Source organism: Oncorhynchus nerka, linkage group LG8 (genome assembly GCF_034236695.1).
Source record: "Oncorhynchus nerka isolate Pitt River linkage group LG8, Oner_Uvic_2.0, whole genome shotgun sequence".
NCBI classification, from domain to species: Eukaryota; Metazoa; Chordata; class Actinopteri; order Salmoniformes; family Salmonidae; genus Oncorhynchus; species Oncorhynchus nerka.
The window spans coordinates 12,071,540-12,084,510 of record NC_088403.1 but is presented as its reverse complement, the minus strand read 5'-3'; the positions used below and the strand labels follow the sequence as shown (position 1 = coordinate 12,084,510).

The 12,971-nt window shown below is 47.2% G+C and overlaps 1 protein-coding gene across 1 annotated transcript in view; it reads left to right on the top strand.

Annotated features, from left to right (window-relative positions):
- The window catches only part of lrrc17 (leucine rich repeat containing 17), a 28,214-nt gene extending 15,243 nt beyond the window's left edge, over positions 1-12,971 (top strand). The window contains exons 3-4 of the mRNA XM_065021334.1: positions 8,657-8,812; positions 10,954-12,971. Of these exons, the coding sequence (XP_064877406.1) occupies positions 8,657-8,812; positions 10,954-11,384 (587 nt within the window). The 3' untranslated portion in view covers positions 11,385-12,971. The remainder of the gene's footprint in view (positions 1-8,656; positions 8,813-10,953) is intronic.

Sequence of the window (12,971 nt, the reverse complement as noted above, 5' to 3'; positions counted from 1 at the left end):
GGTAATATTCTCCACAGCATGATGGGTAATATTCTGCTGGTGGTCTCCTCTCTCCTCCACAGCATGATGGGTAATATTCTGCTGGTAGTCTCCTCTCCTCCACAGCATGATGGGTAATATTCTGCTCTAGTCTCCTCTCCTCCACAGCATGATGGGTAATATTCTGCTGGTAGTCTCCTCTCCTCCACAGCATGATGGGTAATATTCTGCTGGTAGTCTCCTCTCCTCCACAGCATGATGGGTAATATTCTGCTGGTGGTCTCCTCTCCTCCACAGCATGATGGGTAATATTCTGCTGTCTCCTCTCCTCCACAGCATGATGGGTAATATTCTGCTGGTAGTCTCTCTCCTCCACAGCATGATGGGTAATATTCTGCTGGTAGTCTCCTCTCCTCCACAGCATGATGGGTAATATTCTGCTGGTAGTCTCCTCTCCTCCACAGCATGATGGGTAATATTCTGCTGGCATGATGGGTAATATTCTGCTGGTAGTCTCTCCTCCACAGCATGATGGGTAATATTCTGCTGGTGGTCTCCTCTCCTCCACAGCATGATGGGTAATATTCTGCTGGTAGTCTCCTCTCCTCCACAGCATGATGGGTAATATTCTGCTGGTAGTCTCCTCTCCTCCACAGCATGATGGGTAATATTCTGCTGGTAGTCTCCACAGCCTGGTGGTCTCCTCTCCTCCACAGCATGATGGGTAATATTCTGCTGGTGTCTCCTCTCCTCCACAGCATGATGGGTAATATTCTGCTGGTGGTCTCCTCTCCTCCACAGCATGATGGGTAATATTCTGCTGGTAGTCTCCTCTCCTCCACAGCATGATGGGTAATATTCTGCTGGTAGTCTCCTCTCCTCCACAGCATGATGGGTAATATTCTGCTGGTAGTCTCCTCTCCTCCACAGCATGATGGGTAATATTCTGCTGGTAGTCTCCTCTCCTCCACAGCATGATGGGTAATATTCTGCTGGTAGTCTCCTCTCCTCCACAGCATGATGGGTAATATTCTGCTGGTAGTCTCCTCTCCTCCACAGCATGATGGGTAATATTCTGCTGGTAGTCTCCTCTCCTCCACAGCATGATGGGTAATATTCTGCTGGTAGTCTCCTCTCCTCCACAGCATGATGGGTAATATTCTGCTGGTAGTCTCCTCTCCTCCACAGCATGATGGGTAATATTCTGCTGGTAGTCTCCTCTCCTCCAGTCTCCTCTCCTCCACAGCATGATGCATGAATATTCTGCTGGTAGTCTCCTCTCCTCCACAGCATGATGGGTAATATTCTGCTGGTAGTCTCCTCTCCTCCACAGCATGATGGGTAATATTCTGCTGGTAGTCTCCTCTCCTCCACAGCATGATGGGTAATATTCTGCTGGTAGTCTCCTCTCCTCCACAGCATGATGGGTAATATTCTCCACAGCATGATGGGTAATATTCTGCTGGTAGTCTCCTCTCCTCCACAGCATGATGGGTCTCCTCTCCTCCACAGCATGATATTCTGCTGGTAGTCTCCTCTCCTCCACAGCATGATGGGTAATATTCTGCTGGTGGTCTCCTCTCCTCCACAGCATGATGGGTAATATTCTGCTGGTGATGGGTCTCCTCTCCTCCACAGCACAGCATGATGGGTAATATTCTGCTGGTAGTCTCCTCTCCTCCACAGCATGATGGGTAATATTCTGCTGGTAGTCTCCTCTCCTCCACAGCATGATGGGTAATATTCTGCTGGTAGTCTCCTCTCCTCCACAGCATGATGGGTAATATTCTGCTGGTAGTCTCCTCTCCTCCACAGCATGATGGGATTCTGCTGGGGTCTCCTCTCCTCCACAGCATGATATTCTGCTGGTAGTCTCCTCTCCTCCACAGCATGATGGGTAATATTCTGCTGGTAGTCTCCTCTCCTCCACAGCATGATGGGTAATATTCTGCTGGTAGTCTCCTCTCCTCCACAGCATGATGGGTAATATTCTGCTGTCTCCTCTCTCCACAGTGATGGGTCTCCTCCTCTCCTCCACAGCATGATGGGTAATATTCTGCTGGGTCTCCTCTCCTCCACAGCATGATGGGTATTCTGCTGGTAGTCTCCTCTCCTCCACAGCATGATGGGTAATATTCTGCTGGTGAGTCTCCTCTCCTCCACAGCATGATGGGTAATATTCTGCTGGTAGTCTCCTCTCCTCCACAGCATGATGGGTAATATTCTGCTGGTAGTCTCCTCTCCTCCACAGCATGATGGGTAATATTCTGCTGGTAGTCTCCTCTCCTCCACAGCATGATGGGTAATATTCTGCTGGTAGTCTCCTCTCCTCCACAGCATGATGGGTAATATTCTGCTGGTAGTCTCCTCTCCTCCACAGCATGATGGGTAATATTCTGCTGGTAGTCTCCTCTCCTCCACAGCATGATGGGTAATATTCTGCTGGTAGTCTCCTCTCCTCCACAGCATGATGGGTAATATTCTGCTGGTAGTCTCCTTCTCCACAGCATGATGGGTAATATTCTGCTGGTAGTCTCCTCTCCTCCACAGCATGATGGGTAATATTCTGCTGGTAGTCTCCTCTCCTCCACAGCATGATGGGTAATATTCTGCTGGTAGTCTCCTCTCCTCCACAGCATGATGGGTAATATTCTGCTGGTAGTCTCCTCTCCTCCACAGCATGATGGGTAATATTCTGCTGGTGGTCTCTCTCCTCCACAGCATGATGGGTAATATTCTGCTGTCTCCTCTCCTCCACAGCATGATGGGTAATATTCTGCTGGTAGTCCTCTCCTCCACAGCATGATGGGTAATATTCTCCACAGCATGATGGTGCTGGTGGTCTCCTCTCCTCCACAGCATGATGGGTAATATTCTGCTGGTGGTCTCCTCTCCTCCACAGCATGATGGGTAATATTCTGCTGGTGGTCTCCTCTCCTCCACAGCATGATGGGTAATATTCTGCTGGTAGTCTCCTCTCCTCCACAGCATGATGGGTAATATTCTGCTGGTAGTCTCCTCTCCTCCACAGCATGATGGGTAATATTCTGCTGGTAGTCTCCTCTCCTCCACAGCATGATGGGTAATATTCTGCTGGTAGTCTCCTCTCCTCCACAGCATGATGGGTAATATTCTGCTGGTAGTCTCCTCTCCTCCACAGCATGATGGGTAATATTCTGCTGGTGGTCTCCTCTCCTCCACAGCATGATGGGTAATATTCTGCTGGTAGTCTCCTCTCCTCCACAGCATGATGGGTAATATTCTGCTGGTAGTCTCCTCTCCTCCACAGCATGATGGGTAATATTCTGATGGTGGTCTCCTCTCCTCCACAGCATGATGGGTAATATTCTGCTGGTAGTCTCCTCTCCTCCACAGCATGATGGGTAATATTCTGCTGGTGGTCTCCTCTCCTCCACAGCATGATGGGTAATATTCTGCTGGTAGTCTCCTCTCCTCCACAGCATGATGGGTAATATTATGCTGGTAGTCTCCTCTCCTTCACAAAATTGAAAAGGTTTCTCTCAGTATCTGACTATGAGGTCTGGACAACATTTATCTATAAAGTACATGCAGTCTGACATATGTGGGTAACGACCTCTGGTCAGTAATTAGTGAGACAGTATATTATTATCAGATCCCTGGAGACACGATGAGAAAAGGCTCTGAATTCACAGGAACTCACAGATGAGAGAGGGATGGAGAGAGAGTGGGAGAAACAGAGAAAGAGAGAGAGAGAGGGAGATAGATCGGGGAGGCAGGTAGCCTAGTGGTTAGAGTGTTGGGCCAGTAACCCGAAAGGTTGCTGAATCGAATCCCTGAGCTGACAAGGTAAAGATCTGTCTTTCTGCCCCTGAACAAGGCAGTTAACCCACTGTTCCTAGGCTGTCATTGTAAATTAGAGTTAAATAAAAGTTTTAAAAATAAATAATTAAGAACAGCATGATGCATCATTTTCTGCTGGTAGTCTCCTCTCCTCCACAGCAGTGTTGATTTCCTTGATATACAGGCATGTTGGGCACCTGACTCTGTAAAAGCAGCACTGTGCATTTACAATCTAAATGAATGGCTGTATAGGTGTAGTTTCCTGCTGCCTGTAAACAACATGTGATATTAATAAACTATATCAGGGAGGGCCAACAGGCCGCCACCCCCCTTCTGTTGGCCCGCGGAAACATTTCTAAAAACATTTCAAATAAACTTCCTGTTGAGAGTTAGAATAGTGGTTGTGCATCAGCAGTTGTTCTGTTGTTACGTCAGTCACTGACAGCTTCAGTAATTAGACTGGCAAGTTAGTCTAGCGGCCAGCCATCTAAACTTCTAGTAAGCATAGTCAAATTGCAGACCGGTGGGCCCCCATTGATTTTGTTTGTCACTCTCACACAGATAACATCTTAAAAACTGCAAACATTTCTCTAAACCCTATGGCAAAATGAGTAGAATTGCATGGAATTTGTTATAAAATTACTAAATCTTCTCTCCGCCCCATGACAAAATGTTACTTAGAGCCCCCAAAAGGCTAAGGCCAGCTCTGACTGTATGAGTGGGTATGGATATAGGGCCAGCTCTGACTGTATGAGTGGGTATGGATATAGGGCCAGCTCTGACTGTATGAGTGGGTATGGATATAGGGCCGGCTCTGACTGTATGAGTGGGTATGGATATAGGGCCGGCTCTGACTGTATGAGTGGGTATGGATATAGGGCCGGCTCTGACTGTATGAGTGGGTATGGATATAGGGCCAGCTCTGACTGTATGAGTGGGTATGGATATAGGGCCGGCTCTGACTGTATGAGTGGGTATGGATATAGGGCCAGCTCTGACTGTATGAGTGGGTATGGATATAGGGCCGGCTCTGACTGTATGAGTGGGTATGGATATAGGGGCTCTGACTGTATGAGTGGGTATGGATATAGGGCCAGCTCTGACTGTGAGTGGGTATGGATATGCTCTGACTGTATGAGTGGGTATGGATATAGGGCCAGCTCTGACTGTATGAGTGGGTATGGATATAGGGCCAGCTCTGACTGTATGAGTGGGTATGGATATAGGGCCGCTCTGACTCGGCTCTGACTGTATGAGTGGGTATGGATATAGGGCCGGCTCTGACTGTATGAGTGGGTATGGATATAGGGCGCTCTGACTGTATGAGTGGGTATGGTATGGATATAGGGGTATGGATATAGGGCCGGCTCTGACTGTATGAGTGGGTATGGGCCAGCTCTGACTGTGACTGTATGAGTGGGTATGGATATAGGGCCAGCTCTGACTGTATGAGTGGGTATGGATATGCTCTGACTGTATGAGTGGGTATGGATATAGGGCCGGCTCTGACTGTATGAGTGGGTATGGATATAGGGCCGGCTCTGACTGTATGAGTGGGTATGGATATAGGGCCAGCTCTGACTGTATGAGTGGGTATGGATATAGGGCCAGCTCTGACTGTATGAGTGGGTATGGATATAGGGCCGGCTCTGACTGTATGAGTGGGTATGGATATAGGGGCTCTGACTGTATGAGTGGGTATGGATATAGGGCCAGCTCTGACTGTATGAGTGGGTATGGATATAGGGCCAGCTCTGACTGTATGAGTGGGTATGGATATAGGGCCAGCTCTGACTGTATGAGTGGGTATGGATATAGGGCCAGCTCTGACTGAGTGGGTATGGATATAGGGCCAGCTCTGACTGTATGAGTGGGTATGGATATAGGGCCAGCTCTGACTGTATGAGTGGGTATGGATATAGGGCCTGGCTCTGACTGTATGAGTGGGTATGGATATAGGGCCAGCTCTGACTGTATGAGTGGGTATGGATATGAGTGGGTATGGATATAGGGCCATCTCTGACTGTATGAGTGGGTATGGATATAGGGCCAGCTCTGACTGTATGAGTGGGTATGGATATAGGGCCAGCTCTGGACTGACTGTATGAGTGGGTATGGATATAGGGCCGGCTCTGACTGTATGAGTGGGTATGGATATAGGGCCAGCTCTGACTGTATGAGTGGGTATGGATATAGGGCTGGCTCTGACTGTATGAGTGGGTATGGATATAGGGCCAGCTCTGACTGTATGAGTGGGTATGGATATAGGGCTGGCTCTGACTGTATGAGTGGGTATGGATATAGGGCTGGCTCTGACTGTATGAGTGGGTATGGATATAGGGCCGGCTCTGACTGTATGAGTGGGTATGGATATAGGGCCGGCTCTGACTGTATGAGTGGGTATGGATATAGGGCCAGCTCTGACTGTATGAGTTGGTATGGATATAGGGCCGGCTCTGACTGTATGAGTGGGTATGGATATAGGGCCATCTCTGACTGTATGAGTGGGTATGGATATAGGGCCAGCTCTGACTGTATGAGTGGGTATGGATATAGGGCTGGCTCTGACTGTATGAGTGGGTATGGATATAGGGCTGGCTCTGACTGTATGAGTGGGTATGGATATAGGGCCGGCTCTGACTGTATGAGTGGGTATGGATATAGGGCCGGCTCTGACTGTATGAGTGGGTATGGATATAGGGCCAGCTCTGACTGTATGAGTTGGTATGGATATAGGGCCGGCTCTGACTGTATGAGTGGGTATGGATATAGGGCCATCTCTGACTGTATGAGTGGGTATGGATATAGGGCCAGCTCTGACTGTATGAGTGGGTATGGATATAGGGCCAGCTCTGACTGTATGAGTGGGTATGGATATAGGGCCGGCTCTGACTGTATGAGTGGGTATGGATATAGGGCCGGCTCTGACTGTATGAGTGGGTATGGATATAGGGCCAGCTCTGACTGTATGAGTGGGTATGGATATAGGGCTGGCTCTGACTGTATGAGTGGGTATGGATATAGGGCCAGCTCTGACTGTATGAGTGGGTATGGATATAGGGCTGGCTCTGACTGTATGAGTGGGTATGGATATAGGGCTGGCTCTGACTGTATGAGTGGGTATGGATATAGGGCCGGCTCTGACTGTATGAGTGGGTATGGATATAGGGCCAGCTCTGACTGTATGAGTGGGTATGGATATAGGGCCGGCTCTGACTGTATGAGTGGGTATGGATATAGGGCCGGCTCTGACTGTATGAGTGGGTATGGATATAGGGCCGGCTCTGACTGTATGAGTGGGTATGGATATAGGGCCGGCTCTGACTGTATGAGTGGGTATGGATATAGGGCCGGCTCTGACTGTATGAGTGGGTATGGATATAGGGCCGGCTCTGACTGTATGAGTGGGTATGGATATAGGGCCTGCTCTGACTGTATGAGTGGGTATGGATATAGGGCCTGCTCTGACTGTATGAGTGGGTATGGATATAGGGCCGGCTCTGACTCTATGAGTGGGTATGGATATAGGGCCGGCTCTGACTGTATGAGTGGGTATGGATATAGGGCCGGCTCTGACTGTATGAGTGGGTATGGATATAGTGCCAGCTCTGACTGTATGAGTGGGTATGGACATAGGGCCGGCTCTGACTGTGGCCCCTCATGATGAGTTCAGATTCTTTCTGAAAACGGTTATGGCTGAACGACCTTGACTTCTCCCAACATCCCAACCATCTGCATGTTTCCCCACTCACTGCTGTAGTCTGAACTCACTGCTGTAGTCTGAACTAAAGCATATCACAGGTGTTGTGAGGTAGGGGTTCGATAGATAGGGGAAAGAGGGAACATCTCCCATGTGTCCCAAATGGCACCCTATTCCCTACATAGTGCACTACTTTTAACCAGAGCGCTACCATGGCCCATAGGGATATGGACAAAACTAGTGTGCTATCTCTAGTGAATAGTGTGTCATTGCTCCAGCAACCTCATCTAAAAGCCATGGAGCGCTAATCTCCTTTCCTTACAGTGGAGGAGGATGGATGTCCTATGCTGTTATGATATTAGAGCAGATGTCTGTCGTTAAGGTCTGTGATAGTTCCTTTAGCCGAATGATGAATAAACCGTGCTCAGAATGTGGCCAACTGGAAGCAGTCCAAGACTGTACGTGGATTTTGACGAACACAGAAAGGTCCTGTGTCGTTCATGAAATGAAAAAGGAAGGTTTTCCACCCCACCACAGCTAGGTTCATTCTCAGCTGAGCGCTTTCATTGTGAACATGACTTAGAAAACTGGTTCCAAAGACATCATTCATGATGAATTGTTTGTAGAAGTTGTATGCATTTTAGGGACCACCTACTTCGTCTTCATGTCTTAGTCTTTATTTTAAACTCTAGATTGAGAACAATGGCTCTTGCAGAAGTTTTCCTTCTATGGTAAAGGCTGCTGGCGATCACAAAAAAAAGACAGAAGCTCTCAGAGGTCTTTTACGCCTGTGGGAAACCCTGTTTCATACGATAACCTTCATGTTTCATACCCTTCAAAGGCTAAGGTCAACCCAGAGGGCTGTGAATAACAGTCCTGCTTGGCACAGACATACAACATGGCTACAGAGGGACTATAGAAAGGGGAGGCCATCTTGATATTCTCAGGCACACTCGGAATTCACATATGTAGGAATCCAAATTTCATTGGGTTGAAATAATCACATGTCCCAAAGTTCCTTGTGTGTCCGCTTATGTTTTTGTTCATGTTTTCATGCAGTATGATAGCTAGCTGATCTGGCCATTGTGAACATGTCTGGGTAAGCCATTAACATCTCACTGACCTCCATATTCTCTCTCTCTTTCCTCCCTCCAGAACTGAAGAACGTCCCCTCTAGTCTCCCGTCAGACATTGTGAGGATGGACTTGTCCAGTAACAGCATCACTCAGCTCCGGCCCAAGGAGTTTGTTGCTGCCAGGGACCTGAAGCTTCTCAACCTCAGCAGTAACAGTCTGGATCAGATCGACACAGGTGAGGAGAGACCATACACTTCCTTCAAACAGCACAACCATTGTGGATGTGTGCCAAGTCATGCTGCACAGAGGATCAGATCTCACAACACCTGAAGAAGGGTTTAATAAGATACAGCAATCTGAGATATATATGCTTTTTGTTATGTTTTGATTTGTGACTTACAGTAGTGAGTGGACACACTTCCTTACTGGTCCCCCATTGTAATCGAGCCACACTGGACCTGCAAAGAAAGAGGTCAAAAGAGGAATCAGAGGAGGACCTTGACCTTGAGTCCATTCATCACAAAATGGAGGCATGGCTTTATTTCCTCCTGAAATAGAATTGTTAGAATCCCTGGGGTAATGTGGAGAAAGAGGCAGAAGAAAGACAAATAAACTCACATACTTTATATACCATACCAGTACTTTATATACCATTCCAGTATACCATATACCATACCAGTACTTTATATACCATACCAGTACTTTATATACCATACCAGTACTTTATATACCATTCCAGTATACCATATACCATACCAGTACTTTATATACCATTCCGGTATACCATATACCATACCAGTACTTTATATACCATTCCAGTACTTTATATACCATACCAGTATACCATATACCATACCAGTACTTTATTTACTATTCCAGTATACCATATACCATACCAGTACTTTATATACCATACCAGTATACCATATACCATACCAGTACTTTATTTACTATTCCAGTATACCATATACCATACCAGTACTTTATATACCATTCCGGTATACCATATACCATACCAGTACTTTATATACCATACCAGTACTTTATATACCATACCAGTACTTTATATACCATACCAGGCAGCATTGAGTTTGGATCAATTCCACACATAGATAAAAAACCTTAACGCTCATTAGCTTCTCACACGGATGAATCTGACTTAAAGGAGACTACGATGCCATAAACCTGCTCCATCTCGTTTGTAGAACCAACAAGGTTCTCTATTTGCTGAGGAATCACTACACTACCTTCTAGTTCTGTTATGTTTGAGAACTGGGAAAAATACGCTGTCTCATTATTCCTAGGCTCACAAGAACTGGTCACATAGCCAGGAAGCTTTGCCACAGAAGGAAAATAGTTCCCTTATCATTAATTATTGCAGAACATATGCAAACAATTGAGTATTTCCCTGAGTTGTTAACAAGTAATTAATGGTGGTTAATTCCGACCAACTATGACAACCAGTACTGTACACACACAGTCATTAACTACTATGATCGAGGAGAAAGAATAAGAACAAAATAGCCTGTTATGGATAAAAAGCCAATCCGTTCTGGACAGAGAAAGCAACTGCAAATTGAACACAATTCTCATGAAGTATTCACAAAATGCTCCCTCAGTTTTCTCAGGGACTGTGAGAAGCTAAGCTCTGTAGCAAGCCCAAACTGGTTTAAAAAATAGACCACAATTGTTGTCTCATGGAGTTGCACATACAAACCAGTAGAAACCGGACAGTAATTCTCATGAGTATGATAAGAGCATAATCTGAGGGGGTTTGTGGGAGTGGTAACAGGAGGGTCACTCTGGAGACAGGCCTACTGTATTTAGCACTATCTGTCTTTATGGTGCTAGCTTGCACTGCCACCATTACTCTGGGCTACACTGCAGGAAACACGCCTTAAAGATGTCTGCTAGCTATTAGGCACATCGTAGCCACATCAACAGGCTAACTTCAGCTTGAATTAGAGCTGAGACTAGGTGATGGGGAGAGCACTGGTCAAAGTTAATATCAGCATGTGTTTGAAGACGAGGTGCTGAAAATGCAGTCGGAAATTAGTTATGGAAGCTGTTACTCTTTCTCGTGTTACAGTGGAACATTAGTTCCCGGTAATAATTCAGTATTCATGTCCGTTAGTGGACATTACTTCCATTGAAACTTTCCACTGAGTGCTACTGTATAAGATGAATTGAAGTAGCAACTGACCTCTAACCGCAAAGTCCTCTCTCCCTTGTCCCCCCTCTTCAGCTGCATCCACTGGGCACCTGTACCCGTCCAGTAGGAATTTCTTCCACTGAGACTTGTGCTATAAGATTCATTGAAATTTCCTGTCCCTCTGACTAACCCTTAACATCCTGCATTTCTCCCCCTCTCCATAGCTGCGTTTGCGGGCCTCCTGTACCTGCGAGAGCTGGACCTGTCCAACAACAGCCTGCACTACTTCCAGTACGGAGTGTTGGAGGACCTGTACTTCCTCAGGATGCTGAATCTGGGGGATAACCCCTGGGTCTGTGACTACAACATCCACTACCTGATCTACTGGCTGAAGCATCACCCCGGGGTGGCCTACTCTGGCCTAATCTGCACCGAGCCTCAGGAGTTCAGGGGCTGGCCCGTGGAGAATTATGTCAAGACCTACAACGGAGAGTGTCCCAAGGATAAGGATCCACAGCCAGGGAAGGGTGATGCAGGACAGGGACAGACGGCTCGGGAGCTAGTGGCCGAGACAGAGGAGGCGGAGATGGAGCTTCTGCCGAAGCCTCTGAGAGACCCCAGACCAAAGAAATATGAGGTCACCAGGTTGACTTAATAGGACAGAGTTGGAAAGTAGAAGAGAACTGTTGTTGTTGTTTTCTATTATCACAGAACATTCCAATTCAGTCAGATTTTCAGATTTTTTTTTTACTTTCGAATTCCCACCAGCATAACCAATGCAGGACAGTTGGATTCCCACCAGCATAACCAATGCAGGACAGTTGGATTCCCACCAGCATAACCAATGCAGGACAGCTGGATTCCCAACAGCATGACCAATGCAGGACAGTTGGATTCCCACCAGCATAACCAATGCAGGACAGTTGGATTCCCACCAGCATAACCAATGCAGGACAGTTGGATTCCCACCAGCATAACCAATGCAGGACAGTTGGATTCCCACCAGCATAACCAATGCAGGACAGTTGGATTCCCAACAGCATGACCAATGCAGGACAGTTGGATTCCCACCAGCATAACCAATGCAGGACAGCTGGATTCCCAACAGCATGACCAATGCAGGACAGTTGGATTCCCACCAGCATAACCAATGCAGGACAGTTGGATTCCCAACAGCATAACCAATGCAGGACAGCTGGATTCCCACCAGCATAACCAATGCAGGACAGCTGGATTCCCAACAGCATAACCAATGCAGGACAGTTGGATTCCCAACAGCATGACCAATGCAGGACAGTTGGATTCCCACCAGCATAACCAATGCAGGACAGCTGGATTCCCACCAGCATAACCAATGCAGGACAGCTGGATTCCCAACAGCATAACCAATGCAGGACAGTTGGATTCCCAACAGCATGACCAATGCAGGACAGTTGGATTCCCACCAGCATAACCAATGCAGGACAGTTGGATTCCCACCAGCATAACCAATGCAGGACAGTTGGATTCCCACCAGCATAACCAATGCAGGACAGTTGGATTCCCACCAGCATAACCAATGCAGGACAGCTGGATTCCCAACAGCATAACCAATGCAGGACAGCTGGATTCCCAACAGCATAACCAATGCAGGACAGCTGGATTCCCAACAGCATAACCAATGCAGGACAGCTGGATTCCCAACAGCATAACCAATGCAGGACAGTTGGATTCCCACCAGCATAACCAATGCAGGACAGCTGGATTCCCAACAGCATGACTAATGCAGGACAGTTGTTGCTGTTTTCGTTACAAGAATATTTCGTCCTGGATATACTTTTTTGAAAAAGTAGAGGTTGATATATTTTTTACGATATCCAATTGATAGTTACAGTGTTGTCCCATCGCTGCAACTCCTGTACGGACTAGGGAGAAGCGAAGGTCAAGAGGCATGAGTCCTCCAAAGCACCAATATGTCAGTGGAAACATCAATATAGCTGGTGACCCAAGTCAACATGCATGAACGCAGCTACCACAAGGAGTCACTAGAGCGCAATGGGACAAGGACATCCCAGCCGGCCAAACCCTCCCTAACCCAGACAATTGTGCGCCGCCTCATGGTCGCGGCCGGCTACGACACAGCCCGGGATCGAACCCAGATCTGTATTGACTCCTCATATAGACGGGAGGCCCGAGGTACATTTCTTCTAAATGTATGATTTAGACAATCTGTTCATGAAATAAAAGCCGTTTTTTTCTGAAA